Raw genomic sequence first — 13,662 nt, 5'->3', positions numbered from 1 at the left:
GGAGATGCAGCTTTACATGGTGCACAAAATGTGCGGTAGTCAGCTCCACTTCCGAGCTGCAGGATGTCACTCATTGATGAATGCAGCATAAAAGACTGCTCTGGCAGTCAGGAAGAAACACTTACTCCTAAAGCCACAGCATACTTTTTAATTAAGAAACTCTGTATTCATGGCTGATGGCCTCTAGCTGGGGCAAATGAGTCCGCCCTGTAAGTCAGAGGATGGATGTGGCTGACGCGTAAGAGCTCAAACCGTCCTGCCCATTAAAAAAGGGTGGCGGGGGAAGAAGCTATAAGGACTTTGTGCTTTTCTGGGTACTGTTGCAAGCTCCTGGATGGAGAAGCACAAATTTGTTTTATAAGCTAATCAGAATCCTGCTGCTCAATAATGAGTGAGTAATTGACGTATCTCAGCACCAACATGCAACGCAACGGCTTAGGACGCTGTTGCGCTTACTGACGACCCCAATTTTTACACCAGCACCCTTGCCCTCCAAACACCTTTCTCTTAAAAATGCTCCCTTTGATCGCAGCCGTGGATCTTTTCGTGTTATTTAACGGCCCCTTTTAAAACAAAGGCTGCAGCAGTTTTAAGATCTCGACTCCTGGGGTGGTCAGAAAACAAACAAATGCTGCGCTCCTGCCGGCTCTCTCCCTGCTGGCTCCATTCTTGGGAGCCAGCAGGGGACTGGAGATTGCAAAGCCTCCTGCTTTTCCGAAGCGCTGGGAGCAGGATTCCTGTCACTTCCAATCCCCTTCTCTCCTTGTGACAGGATTCCCAGCAGCCGGGTTTTCACTCTGGCAAGGAGGGTTTATATTCACACCGCTTGAACCCTTTCTGTGCCCTCCCTGTTCCTTCCTCCCATATGATAATAGATTTGGAAGAAGAATTGCAATGACAGGCTTCATCCATCGTTTCAGATCGCTCTGTAGCGCAGGATGCAGCTTGATTTAAACAGTGCGAGGCTGCAAGTGTGCACGAGTGAAACCATTTACCTTGAGTTCTCGTAGTCCCTGGTCTCCTTGCGCCTTTTTCTGGTTTCTGTATGTACCTAAACAGACAAATATCACCCAGTTCTATGTGAAATGGGTTCTCCCCCTGGGTTATTTCTTGCCATTTCTTGGCCATTCCCTTCCTTTCTTTTCCCTGATGTTTAAAGACAATGATCAGAATATTTGTTCCAAATTTCTCAGGCCAGGGCAGTGCTATATTGCAAGGCACAGGCTGGAAAACATCTCCCAGTATCTCTGGCATCAAGTCCAGAAAACTCAGGAGATGAGGTGCTCATGTCTTTGCGAAAGAAAAGCAATCTCCATTGTAAATTTCCACTGGAAAAGAACAAGCACCATGCAGCCCATCTTAAATAGATTCAGTGCTTAATTACCCTTTCTGTTTAAAAATGTGTGCCTTATTTCCACTTCAAATGAAGGAGGAAAGTAATGTTTACCATAGCTTCAAATTAACGGCATTTGATCAGCCTACAGCTCAAAAAAAAATCCTCTGTTTTTATATATTTTATAGACGTGTTTTCAAGAGTCTAGTAAGCTTTTGCAAAGGAAAAGTTGGCCAATTCAGCCGTGCTATGCAAATTAAGGTAATTCCTACCAAAAATGCTTAGGGGGAATCCAGCAGTTGGATGGTGCTGGGCCTGCTGCATTGGTTTGAGGAGCGTAGGGATAGCGATTCTGGCAGCGGAGGAGGCAGCTTGGCCTAGGAAATGAGCCCTGCACAGACATACATGCTCTGGTGCCGCCATGGATGTTTTGTGGGCAAGTTGTCACCCTGTCTTAGCAAACCCCATGGGTATGGTCCTTGCCGCAGGGGGCTCCTGGCTCAGTTTTTTCAAAGGCGGTGTGCAGCAGAGCCCCCCATGCAATAGCAGACCTGGCAGCATCAAAGCAGATATGGAAATGATTTGGCTTTCGGTGGGAATAAGGTGTGAGGGGTTAAGGGTCCGGCACCTAGGAAGCTGCTGCAGAGCTGGAGACTCCCACATGCTCCTCCAGCAAACTCCGGGTTTTTGGGCAGCTGCCAGCTGCGGGATCTGGAGAGCCTCTGCCACCCCCACCCAGGCCTCGGGGAAACCGATTTGCCAGGGAAGGAGCACATCTGCCTCACGCTCTTCTGCCAGACTCCAGAGGCCAGGGGCAGGCTTATCCTGGCTGCCCTCTCCCATTAGCCTTAGGTGCCAAGAAGAAGTGATCCCTTGGAAAGTTTCTCTTTTCCAAGTACTTAAGTTGCTTCACAGCCAGCTTGACCCCTGCCTGGAACACTGTCCCAGGAGGAAGGCACCTGAGCTGCTGGAGGGGAAGAGCGGTGGAAGAAAACGAGATCCTGCTTGTGCACCATATGCTGTGCAAATCTGAAGTAACCCCTATGGGCTGCAGCAATCCAAGGTCTCATCCTGTGCGCTCCGTTGGCTGATCCTTGCTTGGAAAGGATGGCTGCGAGGACGTGTGATGGACAGGGATGTGATGAGCCCTTCTAGCAAGCTCCAGGCAGCCTGTGTGCGAGTGCAAGCTCCTTTCCTGTGCTCTAAGAGAGCTCTAATATATATTAATCACATCCCCCAAGGGATACTCTCGTTTCTCACCAGAGTTACCTTCCCATCCTGAGCTTCATCTCCTAAGTGCTTTACCAATGTGCACCTGACTGGCAGGAGCAGCCATAAATCTCCCCGATCTGCTGGGGACCACTGAAGTTGGAGAAGGAATATGAACGGGAAAACCTGGGTTTGAAAAGTCCTCACCTGTACAGATAAATAGCCTTCCCACAGCTGGAGAACAGAGCAGGATGGGTTTCCAGCTGGCTGCATGCAACAGAGCGATGCATGGGTACTTTGCAAAGATGCTGCGCAACAGACACCAGTATAAGCAGTATTTTCACAAGGGACAGTGCTGGGTTTCTTCTGGACGCCACTACTGTTTGCAGAAACGCAGGTCTCCGGTTAACATCACGCAGCTGATGTCTGAAACTCTCTGTCCCATGCCCAAGACACCCCGCCGACATTTACAGAGGCAAATCAATGATGGCTTCTCCTCTGGGGGGACAGCAAGATGGGGAAGCTGCTGGACAGTCTCCATTTCTGGTGCGTCAACTCGGAAAGGGCAACGCTGGCAAACTGCTCTGACCTTTCCAGCTGTGCAGATGTCTGCGAGTGGCTCTGCCTGGTGCCGTCGTGCTGCACCCAGGCTATGGAGGTTCCCTCTTGTCCAGTAGAGCGTGAGTTGTCTGGGCAGGGGATGGGGTCCTCGGCTGCTAAGCAATGCATCTCTCTGAGTGCATGGATTTAAGATGGCTATTGCTTCCTCAAGGACTCTGTTCTAGTCCTGGACTAAGCGGTGTTGAGCAAACACCGAGGGGTAGCCCTGAAGACCATGTCCTTGCTGAGAGCTTTCCATGTCATCTTGGAAAAGGGCACAAACTCTCCCAGCAGGCATTTGCCGCATCTTCTCCAGTCCTGCGGAAATCTTCAGACTGCAGATTTCCCTGCCGGTGATTTACATCGTCGCTGTGGGATCCCTCGCTGCTGGCTCAAGGCCTGCCAGTGCCATGGCCTCGGGGGAGCCGGGCAGGGAGGCAGGAGGCTCTGTGCCGCTTCATGGGGCTTGTTCTGTCCTTCCCTCTGCCCCAGCTGCCCGGGCAGGATGGATCCTGCCTCTGCCTGGACCGCGGGTGGCTGGGCTTTGCTGAGCCCTCGCATGGAGGCAGGGAAGCACTGGAGGAAGCGGGACATCTGTAAATCACGGAGATGAGCTCCCTCGGAGCAGGGAGCAGCAGTGCTTCTTGCTGGCATGCCACCATCACCCGGTCAGGTTGCAGGAGTGTCTCCAATTAACTCAGCACCCTGGGGACTCTTAATCACCCCCCCAGGCTCTCCTCCTCCTCCTCCACCCTTCCGCCCTCCGCCACGTGCTCCTCACCTGAACATCTGCTGCCACATCTCTGCTCCCAGCGTCCCAGCGGCTGCTGTGAGCCAGTGTCGATAGCCCAGATTTACCCCCGAATCAAGGCAGCAGCCGCCCCCCAGCTCAGTGCAGCGGCTGAGGACGTCCCCACTCAGTGCGCTGGTGCCGAGCTGCGCGGCCGGAGTGAGGACCCAGCAGCAGGGCTGGGATGGAGCCGGAGACCCTGGGGCAGAGCGCTGGGCTTGGTGACGGTTAGCGGTGTCTGCGGAGAGGGGACAGGAGGCTCTGGGAAGGGTTTGGGAGGATTTGGGGGGTTGGCTCAGGAAGGGGAAGCCAGGCTCCAGAGGAGGCCACCGCTGCTGAGCTGAGACTTGGGATCCCGGGCTGTGTCACATCGGTGGCTCTCTTGACCTTCCTGGTTCCTCGTCTCCACACAGCTCCCCGAGCGGGGACAGCGAGCCATGTGCGTTTAACCCTCTGGATGCTGGTCCCAGGGATGAGCCATTTCCCTGGACCACCGGAGCGGCAGGACAGCAGCCCCAGGATGCAGCATGGCCTGGCTGACCGCCCCGTCCCTGGCGCTGCTGCTTCGCCCTTCCACGGTGTCGGGGAGCCGTCCCTGCAGGGCCCGGGTGCGGGGGGCTGCCGGGACCCCTCGGTGAGGGGGCAGGTGGGGCCAGCCCGCCGGGGCCTGCCCCTTTTAAGCCCTTGCAGCCGTCGCCAGCCCTGGCTTAGTGGGGTCCCCATCCTTTCGACTGGCTGTTCGGGCAAATTAAGAGCGTGCTATTAGGCTGCTAATTAAAGGCACTTCATTAGCAGCGGGGGAGGCAGCTCCTGGCCGCAGCAAAATTGGATTCCTCTGAGCCGCCATGAGCCGCATCTCTGCTCTCTGGGGCTGGGGCCCCCGGACTGCTCCTCCCACCGCTCAGGCGCCTCCGATGAGCCCCCGGGGCATCTGGGCTGCCTCGCATTCCCCCCTCCCTCTCCCTTCCCTCTAAAACAGGGAGAAATGAGTCAGGCAGAGAGACTGGGGCTGCCTTCCTCTCCCCCTCCTCTCCCTCCTTCACCCTTCTCCGACCGCGGCCTCACCCTGACAGATGGCAAAGGGACCCGGCACTGCGGCGGGGCGATCACGGGGGTGAGCATCATATGGGCAGGGGGCTCCCAGGGTGGGGGGTGCCCCATCCCCGGTCCCTTTGTGCCCCTCGGTGTGTCCCACCCCCACCCGCGGGCTTCCCCCCTCCCCGGCTCGGGATTCCTGGTGGGATTAGTGGGGATTTGGCATGCGTGAGCCAGGAGCTGCTGGGTGCTATGGATCCGGCTACTGTGCTTGGTGAGGGGGTGGCTGCAGGGAGGCCCTCTGGACGCCTGGGCCCTCTCTCTGGTGAGGGGTGGGATTAGGGGCTGCTGGGTTGAGGTTTGGGTGCTGGGACTCGGTGCTGCTCCCGGGGGGACACTGACCCACTGGCCACCCCCATGGCAGCCTCGCCGCTGCCCAAGCCGTAGGGCATTGGGTCACCAACTGCTGGTCGGATGCATCCGTTCTCCAGAAGAGGCAGCTGGGTGCAGCACCCGAGGGTGCCCCTGTGGCTGGGGGGCCCACAGGCCCCTTGGGGGACCCCTAGGAAATCACAGACGTTGAGTTCAGCCCCGGGGCCAGTTCGGGGCAGCAGGGTGTCCCTCTGCAGCCATTACGGGCGCCCGTCCTGCTTGTGCCCCGCTCAGCCGGAGCAGGGCCAGGGACTTTGACAGCTGCCAGTCTGCAGCAGTAAAACCCCCTGAACCGTGGACGGTGGTTGCCACTGCCTGTGCACCAAAGCAGGGCTTTGCCCTGTGATCAGGACATCCCCCCTGCTACAAAAGGGGCGGTGACCCAACGCAACTCGTTTCACGTGTGACCTTGGCTCCTGCTCTCTCTATGGGGATTGATCCAACCCCATCTCCCCTCTCCCAGCGCCTCACCTTCCCACTGCTGTCGGTCACTCTCCTGGTGTCCTTCGGCTCCTCCACGCTCTACGGCTACAACCTGGCCGTGGTGAACGCACCAGCAGCGGTAAGGGGGCCCAGCCCAGGCGGGGACGAGGGGAAGGCGCCCCCGTCTCTCCCCGGCCCAGTGAGGGCGGAGGCATCGCTACCCAAAAGCCCAAAGCCAAAATGCTGGATTTGACGAAGTCCCCTGCAGCGAGCAGCCCGGGGAGAAGGACAGGGCATGGAAGAGATGTGGGGGCCCTGGGTCCAGGTTTCCCCCCAAAACTGTTCCCTGCTGGAAGGCCTGGTGGGGGGGAAGCTCCCTACAAGCTGCTCTGGCCCCCTGTGCTCCAGCTCTGCCCAAGGGTGTCTCTAAGTGACCCTTGAAAGCCTCTGGTCTCATCCTTGAAAGCCACATCCTAGTCACCCCCCATCGCGTGCTGCCCCATCTCCAGACCAAACCTCCTGGGATGCCGTCAGACCCATGGCATGCTGCCCGTGGGGCTGGCCTGGCTCCCCCTCTCCCGACACGCTTGATGCCCGGGCATCTCTCTCTGCCCCGCAGTCCATTAAGGCTTTCTACAATGCCACTTGGTCCCAGCGGTATGGGCACGGGCTGGCCCCCGGCCCCCTGACCCTCCTCTACTCCCTGACCGTCTCCTTTTTCGCCCTGGGCGGGCTGCTGGGCTCCGTGCTGGTGGGGGTGCTGGTGGCACGCTACGGCAGGTAAGGGGGGGGATGGGGACCAAGGGGGGGGACGGGGACGGCATGGAGGGGCTGCCCTGCTGCTCGTGCCCCGGCAGGAATGGCACGCTGAGCCGCAGCACTCTCCTCGTCCTCCTGGCCGGCGCCTCCATGGGCTTCAGCCGGGACCTGGGGTCCCCCGAGATGGTGATTTTCGGCCGTTCCGTCATGGGGGTTCACTCGGGTAGGTGCTGCTTGGTCCCCAGCCGCTCCGGGGCTGTGCACGGCCCCGGCCTCGTGGCTCAGTGCCCTATGGCCCTTCTGTGGGGGGCCGGAGAAGACCTCATATTTCCCACTGCCACAGGTTGTCTCAATTTCCACACTGGCAGTATGGCAAGGGGTTCTCCACCGTGGCGTGGCCGGGGGGTCCCGTGCCATGGATGGCACTGAGCGCGAGAGGGGACACACTGGGGGTCCAGCTGGGCACCCTCTTCTGGCCACCTGCAGCACCACGGTGCCTCCTGCCCTGTCCCTCCAGGCATCTGTCTCAGTGTGGTGCCCCTCTACCTGGGAGAAATCGCCCCCAAGAGCCTGCGGGGTCTCCTGGGCCTCGTGCCCAGCATCTTCATCTGCCTGGGGGTTTTCTTGGCACAGGTCCTGGGGCTCCCGGAGCTGCTGGGCGAGGTGAGCATGACGTCCCCCAGCCTGCTCACGCTGGCCCCCGGCTCAGTGTCAATCCGCTCTGGCCTCCCCAGTGACACATCCCATTTCGGCTCCTCGCAGGACAGGTACTGGCCCCTCCTCCTGTCCGTGGTGGTCGTTCCTGCCTTCCTCCAGTTCCTGCTGCTGCGCTGCTTCCCCGAGAGCCCGCGGTACCTGCTGATAGAGAGAAACAATGTCCATGGGGCCACCGAGGGTGAGGGATGCCTGGGGGGTGCTGGGCACTGGCCAAGGGCACACCATCCCCGCATCCTCCTGCACACAGCTTTGACCCCAGGCGATGGAGAGGCCACCACGCGGTGCATCCCCCAGCCCTTCTCACCTGTCCACGCTCCTTTAAGCCCCTTAGGACAAGCTGCTGCAGCAGCACTGGGTTCAAAAGGGCCTCTCCCACCCAATGGCTCTGTAGCCTTGTCCACGGTGCCCATCACCATGGCGTCAGGGCACCTCTTCGCCCCAACCCTGCAGCGGCAGGGAGAGGCGCGTGGGTGAGCCCCACTCTGCCCACAGCCCTGCGCCGGTTCCTGGGCACTGCCGATGTGCAGGATGAGATCGAGGAGATGAGGGAGGAGCAGCGGGCGCTCTCCTCCGTGGAGACGCTCTCCGTCTGGCAGCTGCTCCGGGACCGCTCCGTCCGCTGGCAAACCCTCTCCGTGGCAGTGGTGAATGCCGGCATGCAGCTCTCGGGGATCGATGCCGTAAGCCCTGCGGGATCCTCGGCCCCGGGACCTTGCTCTCCGTAGGCTGAGCTGAGACCTGACAACTCGTTTCACCTCAGGGCCACCATGTGCCCCGTGGCTCTGTCCTCCCCACTCATGCTAAGTCCCCTCCTCGACAGATCTGGTTTTACACCAACACCATCTTCAAGGATGCCGGGATCCCAGTGCCCCAGATCCCCTACGTCACCGTGGGCACCGGAGCCGTTGAGATCATCGCGGGGCTGATCGGGGTGAGTGACGGACAGACAGATGGACACAACCCCCTGGGGCGCAGACCCTCGCCCCAGCTCCCCCCACCACCGCATGGCAGGGGGATGGACAACCCCCCCCTCCACCCCCGGCTCTGCTCCCGGCCACTGCCGCTCTCCCCTGGCAGTGCGTCACCGTGGAGAAGCTGGGCCGGCGGCCCCTGGTCCTCGCGGGCTTCTGCGCCATGGGCCTCTGCTCGGCGGGCATCACCGGCTGCCGGTTGCTGCAGGTAGGGGCCAGCTGGCCCGGTGCGCTGACCCTGGCGAGGCTTAGGGGGTAACGAAGGGCCGGGCATTGCCCCGGGGAGGGAGGCGTGAGCGGGAGGGAGAGGTGAGCCGGCTCCTGAGAGCCCTGCGAGGCAGTTTGGTTTCCCTTTGATGTGAGGAAGGAAAGTTCAGAGCAAAGAAAAACAGAAAAACCCAAATCCACGTGAGAGCAATCCCGGCACTTCTGGCTGGGTTTTGCAGTAGTAATTGCACTCGGGGAGACAGATGGTGAAGCGTAGGGGACACAGAGAGGTTTGCGGGGCCCTTCCCCACTGCCTGCTGCCCGTGGACGGTCCCGCAGCCCCGGGGATGCTTCGGTGCCATCCACTGCTGAGCCTCGCCGAGGTCAAAGCACCCTCAGTTTGTCCCCCCGGCTCTGCTGCCTCTCCGCCATGAGCCACAGCGGCCCTGGGGGGTGGGTAGCATGAACCGGCATTGGGGTGCTGGGGGGGGGGGGGGGGGCATGTGTGGCGTGAAGCTCGGGTCGTCTCGTCCCCTCCGCAGGCAGCGCTGCCCGGGATGCGCTACGTCGCCGTCGCCTGCGTGGTCGGCATCATCGCCGGCTTCTGCACGGGACCAGGTGGGTCCGCCAGGAGCGGGGGGCAGCAGCTGGGGCTGGGGGCCAGCCGGGGGGAGCAGCCCAGAGCCCTGCCTTTTCAAGCCACAAGCAAAATCACACTAGCATGTCTCTGCAGCATCCTGCCTCTGGGACAGGCGCCAGCTCCTCGGGATCACCGTCACTGCCAGGCCGCGCTGGGAAAAAGTCCTAGCAGGTTTCCCAAGGCCCCTCCGGAGGCAGCGTCCCCTCCCGGCTCCATGCACCTGGCAGGCAGCTCGGTGCCCTTAAGCGAGCGTAGGCGTGAGAGCGAGCTCAGACAGCGCCGAGCGAAACCTGGACCGGTTTACCCAGTTGATGTATTAGCAGAGCTGTGAGCAGATCTATAATTCATCCTCAGCCCAGACTTCCTTCGCTGTAATTACATCTTTAATTAGGATTTTAATGGCTCATTGTTCACAAACAATGATGAATAGGACTTTTAAAACAAAAAAAATATATATCTCTATTCTGGGCGAGCTGTGAGTAAGAGTCCATCAGGGGCTCCACTCCTCCCCGAATTATTATAATTCTGGGGGGTTTTTTTCTTTTTCTTTATTGGAGCATCTTTTATAAAGGGGTCCCTGTCAGCTCTGTCCCAGGCAGTGGGAGCCAGGGCATGTCCCCGCTTTGGATACCACCCACTGCCAGATCCCCACGTGTACAGGGATGTGTGCCGGGCCTGTAAGCAAACGGACACAGCCTTGGGACCCAGGAGTCCTGGGCGGGTGGCACACAGCAGGAAGGGCCACGTCCTTGCAGGAGAAATAGCCGCGACCTGTGTCCAGTTTTTAATGGCCAAGCTGGCTGAAGGAACCATTTCCAGCAGTTCTGGGGGGGAGGGTTGTTTTTGGTTTTGGTTTTTTTTACCCAGTACAGCCTGGGAAAAGCTGGTTTGAAAATGGCCTTTCTGTGTCCTGTGGGAAAAGGCCACAGAGTCAAAACTTTGAGCTATTTGACAGCAGGAGCTTTTCTAAATCATTTTGCTTTAGGAAAGCTGGGAACGACACTATGCAAGGCACCAGGAACACATTTCACTGTGCCTTTAGTCCGCATTGATTTACCATATCAGAGTTTAGGCAAATTACTGCAACGTGAGGGCGCAGAGGAAAGCAGGGGGGGATTAATGTGTCCCTCCCCTGCCCAGCTGGCGTCCCCTTCCTGCTGACGGCCGAGCTCTTCACGCAGGCTCACCGCCCGGCCGCCTACATCGTGGGGGGGTCCCTCAACTGGCTCTCCAACTTCACCGTCGGCTTCGTCTTCCCCTTCTTGCAGGTACCAGCCCCGAGGGGCCGGGGGAGGAGCAGGAGGGAAGGAGATGGCCCCTGCTGCTCTGCTGGGACAGGGTGCCAGGCTGGACCCAAGCCCGTGCTCTCGGCTCCGCTGGGGCCCGGGGGTGCTGGCAGGAGCTGGCCCTGGGAGGGACAACGGGAAGGGCAGACGCCTTGTGCCATGCTCGGCTTGGGGTGCACGGCTGTCCGCCGTGCCGACTCTCTTGCTGCCCCCAGATGTCAGCCGGCGCCTTCTGCTACCTGTTTTTCTGCGGCGTCTGCCTGCTGGTGGCCATCTACGTCTACCTCGTCATCCCCGAGACCAAGAACAAAACCTTCGTGGAGATCAGCCAGATCTTCGCCGCCCGCCGCTCCTTCCTCTCCGCCCCGGCCCAGCTCATCAGGATGATGAAGCTCAGTGGCTATGGGGCCCTGGACAACAGCTCGCTGGAGGGCCTGAGCCCCCAGCTGCTCTGACTTCCCCCAGCACCCCCCACTGCAGGACCCCCACCCCGGATAGGGGCACTGGGGGTGGCGGAGGAGCCTCAGGGCTGCCGGTGCCAAATCGCTTAGGCTCCAGCCAGCTCTGGGTCTGCAGGACCTGTCACACTGCTGTGCCTTACCCTTTCCCCCAGCCATCTCCTGCTCCTCCAGCCCAGGGATGCAAGTCACAGGTCCCCAGGTGGCTGGGAGCATCAGCACCCCCCAACCCCCCCAGCACTCTGCTCCCTCCAAACCTTCCTGGTGGTGGGAGGGATGTGGACCTGGGCCCACGCCACGTGGGTCCTCCAGCCAGGGACGCTGCCAGCTGCTATTGCAAGGGTCTATCGTGGGTGAAGCAACCTGCTCCAGGATCGTCCACGTTGCTGCGGCCAGTGGATGCCAACTAGCAGGCATCACCCCCGTGCTGGAAAAGCTGCCTTTCCAGAGATGGGACCTTCTGAAATGCTATGGGGCAGGAGGTCGCCACGGACATCACCAGAGGTATTTAATAAAGAACTTTGCCTCCAGGGCCGGGCATCTGGTAACTCTGGGCACGGGATGGGAGAGACCTGGTGAATGGCAGCATGAGATGGACCCTTCCTCCGGCACCTGGACTAATCCCCCTCCCCACGGGCCTGGCAGTGTCGGCGAATGTTGGAGCCTCCCCCCTCACTTCGCAGGCAGCTGAGGCCATGGTCAGGGTGGTTCCTGGGCTCTGCCATCTCGGCCAGCTTGGGCCTGCAAACCCAGCACAAATGCGCTTTACCCCTGCCTGTGGCAGGGGCAGAGGCAGCCCTTTGCTGCCTGCAAGGGGGCTCGCGTGGGGCCGTGCGCCCTCCCAAGCCTCTGCTGAGGACTAGGCAGTCCTGGGTGCAGCTGCAGCCCTCGCTGCACCCACGGGTCGCTACCACCCCAGGGTGGTCTCCGAGCACGGCTTCCCCCACGTCCCAGCCCTGAATCCACAGCCCCTACTGCAGCTCCCTGCACACAGTGAGGCTGGGGTCTCCCAGGCACCAGACCCCCTGGGAGGTGGGGTTTGCAGGGAGATCTTGTTCTGGTAGGAGCTAAAAGCCAGGGAAAGTTGTGTGGCCAAAACTCTCCAGCACCGGGCAGACACCGACTGATGTCATTTTTGCAAATAATCTGGCCCTCTCTTTTCCACCCCTGGCTCTGCGACAGGCCCGTGGCTTGCGTGTTTGGTGGCTTGCAGGTCCCCAGGAACAGGTGGTCGTGGCTGCGTGCTGGCTGCCAACCCCCGCGAGGAGCTGGCCCTTTTTGCCCAGCCTGGCAAAGCCTCCGGCTGCCTCCCCGGGAGGTGGGACCGTGGCCTCCAGCAACTGCGGAGAGCGGGCGCCAGTGGCCCACGCGGTGCCGTGACCAGTCCAGGGTGCTGTGCCCATGGGGACGGGGGCTCGACCAGACTGGTCCCCCCAGGGCCCGGCCCCGGTGTCTCCGTCACCGGCAGCCAGCTTGGGGCTTCTCCGCATGCGGTTTAAGGGACATCAGTCAAAGCTGGGGTCGCAGCTCAACAGCATCAGCCGCTTCCCCCTCTTGTCTCCCTCCCAGCTCGGCTGCTCTCGGCAGCAGAACAGAGCGGTAAATATGTGCAGCATTACATATGTATAATGGAGTGTAAATAACCCCAAAAAGTGCATTGTAAATAGACTCCAAGTTTATCCTTTATTAATGAGGCACTGAGTGCCCTGCTGTTTTAGAGCAGCGAGACTTTCATAATATCAAAACCTAAATTACACTTGTGTCTCTCATTCCCAGCAAACGACAGCATCATTTCAGGCCTCTTTGCCACTGGTATTTATTTATTCCGGTATTTATTTATCTTTCCCACCCAGCACGCAGGGCAGCTTGGAAGATGCCCCCTGCCCTCTGCTTGGGATGCAATGGGCCCCCCGGGAGCAGCCCCGTCCGCCTCCGGGACCTGCAAGGGAGCGAGCGAGGAAACGCCATGGTCGTGGGGCACTAGCTTTTCTTCAGCTTTTTCTTTAGGATATTGGGTCAGGCTCTCCGTTCAGGACTGTCAGTCCAACCTGGGCCACACTTCAGGTCTAATGCTCCCACATAGGCAGGATTAGGGCTTCCCCTCTGCTTGCTGTGAAATGTAAGGGTTGCTGCTTGGCCTTCACTTTGTGATGGTTGCAGGCAACACCCCAGGCAGGGGCCAGCACCCACATCCTCATGGGGAGCAACGTGGAGGGGAGCAACACAGGGCTCCAGTGCTACACATCCCAGGGAAAGGATTCGTGGGCTTGGAGGTGGCCCAGGTGATCCATGTTGTCCCAGAGATGGTGAGGGGGAGGCCATATCCTCTAGCAGTGTTCAAACAGAGCATGGAAAACTGGAGAAGGTGCAAGCAAGAGTCCAAGACAGGACTTGATGCCTGGAAGTGCTCCTGAGCCTCTTCACCTTTGCAGAACAGAGCATGAAGGTGACTTGCTGCACATGTGTAAGGCCTTCTCCTGACCTACCCAGTGCTAAAGAGTTGGTGAGTCTAAGCAACAAGGTGTAACGCTTTCAGGGCTGGGATGGGAAAGAAAGCCCCAGATGAAATGGGCTCCCCAAGGAAATGGCAATTCCCCACCCTTGGAAATCCCCAGATCCCACAGGGAAGCTTTCCTGGAAGGTGCCTGGCTCAGGATGATGTGTCACAGCCTGACCAGGAGGCAGCTGAGACATCTCACTGGGTGCACTCTGGCACCTCTGTGCTGGCACCGGTGGCTGGCGAGCCAGCAAGTGTCCCTGGGCTGGGTCCGGGCAGGCAAAGGGGTATTTGCACCTTGCCAA

The 13,662-nt window shown here is 59.6% G+C and overlaps 1 protein-coding gene across 8 annotated transcripts; it reads left to right on the top strand.

Moving 5' to 3' along the window:
* Positions 1-4,882: 4,882 nt before the first annotated feature.
* LOC112984814 (solute carrier family 2, facilitated glucose transporter member 9-like) lies at positions 4,883-11,392 on the top strand. 8 transcript variants are annotated; one of them, XR_003259586.2, is made up of 12 exons: positions 4,883-5,046; positions 5,863-5,961; positions 6,442-6,602; positions 6,680-6,804; positions 7,099-7,244; positions 7,344-7,476; positions 7,791-7,978; positions 8,119-8,229; positions 8,376-8,477; positions 9,019-9,094; positions 9,210-9,443; positions 10,257-10,317. XR_003259586.2 is itself a non-coding variant. In XM_026102933.2 (12 exons), the coding sequence occupies exons 1-12, from the start codon at positions 4,918-4,920 to the stop codon at positions 10,855-10,857; spliced, it is 1,638 nt and encodes a 545-aa protein (XP_025958718.2). In that variant the 5' UTR covers positions 4,889-4,917; the 3' UTR covers positions 10,858-11,392. The 8 variants fall into 8 exon arrangements, 5 of the variants coding, with proteins under 5 accessions (XP_025958724.2, XP_025958723.2, XP_025958722.2 ...); XR_003259585.2 differs by having other exon boundaries at positions 9,210-9,487; positions 10,257-10,315; XR_010389745.1 differs by having other exon boundaries at positions 8,993-9,094; positions 9,210-9,487; positions 10,257-10,315.
* Positions 11,393-13,662: the final 2,270 nt, after the last annotated feature.

Source organism: Dromaius novaehollandiae, chromosome 6, assembly GCF_036370855.1.
Source record: "Dromaius novaehollandiae isolate bDroNov1 chromosome 6, bDroNov1.hap1, whole genome shotgun sequence".
Lineage (NCBI taxonomy): Eukaryota > Metazoa > Chordata > Aves > Casuariiformes > Dromaiidae > Dromaius > Dromaius novaehollandiae.
This window is presented reverse-complemented; position numbering and strand designations above follow the sequence as displayed.

What these genes read in the sequence shown, in the direction of transcription:
- LOC112984814 (XM_026102933.2), top strand. Translation starts at nt 4,918, where the DNA reads ATGAGTCAGGCAGAGAGACTGGGGCTGCCTTCCTCTCCCCCTCCTCTC. An exon ending in AGCTCTCGGGGATCGATGCC is followed by an intron (nt 7,979 to 8,118) that starts GTAAGCCCTGCG and finishes CCTCCTCGACAG; the next exon opens with ATCTGGTTTTACACCAACAC. An exon ending in CGGCTTCTGCACGGGACCAG is followed by an intron (nt 9,095 to 10,256) that starts GTGGGTCCGCCA and finishes TCCCCTGCCCAG; the next exon opens with CTGGCGTCCCCTTCCTGCTG.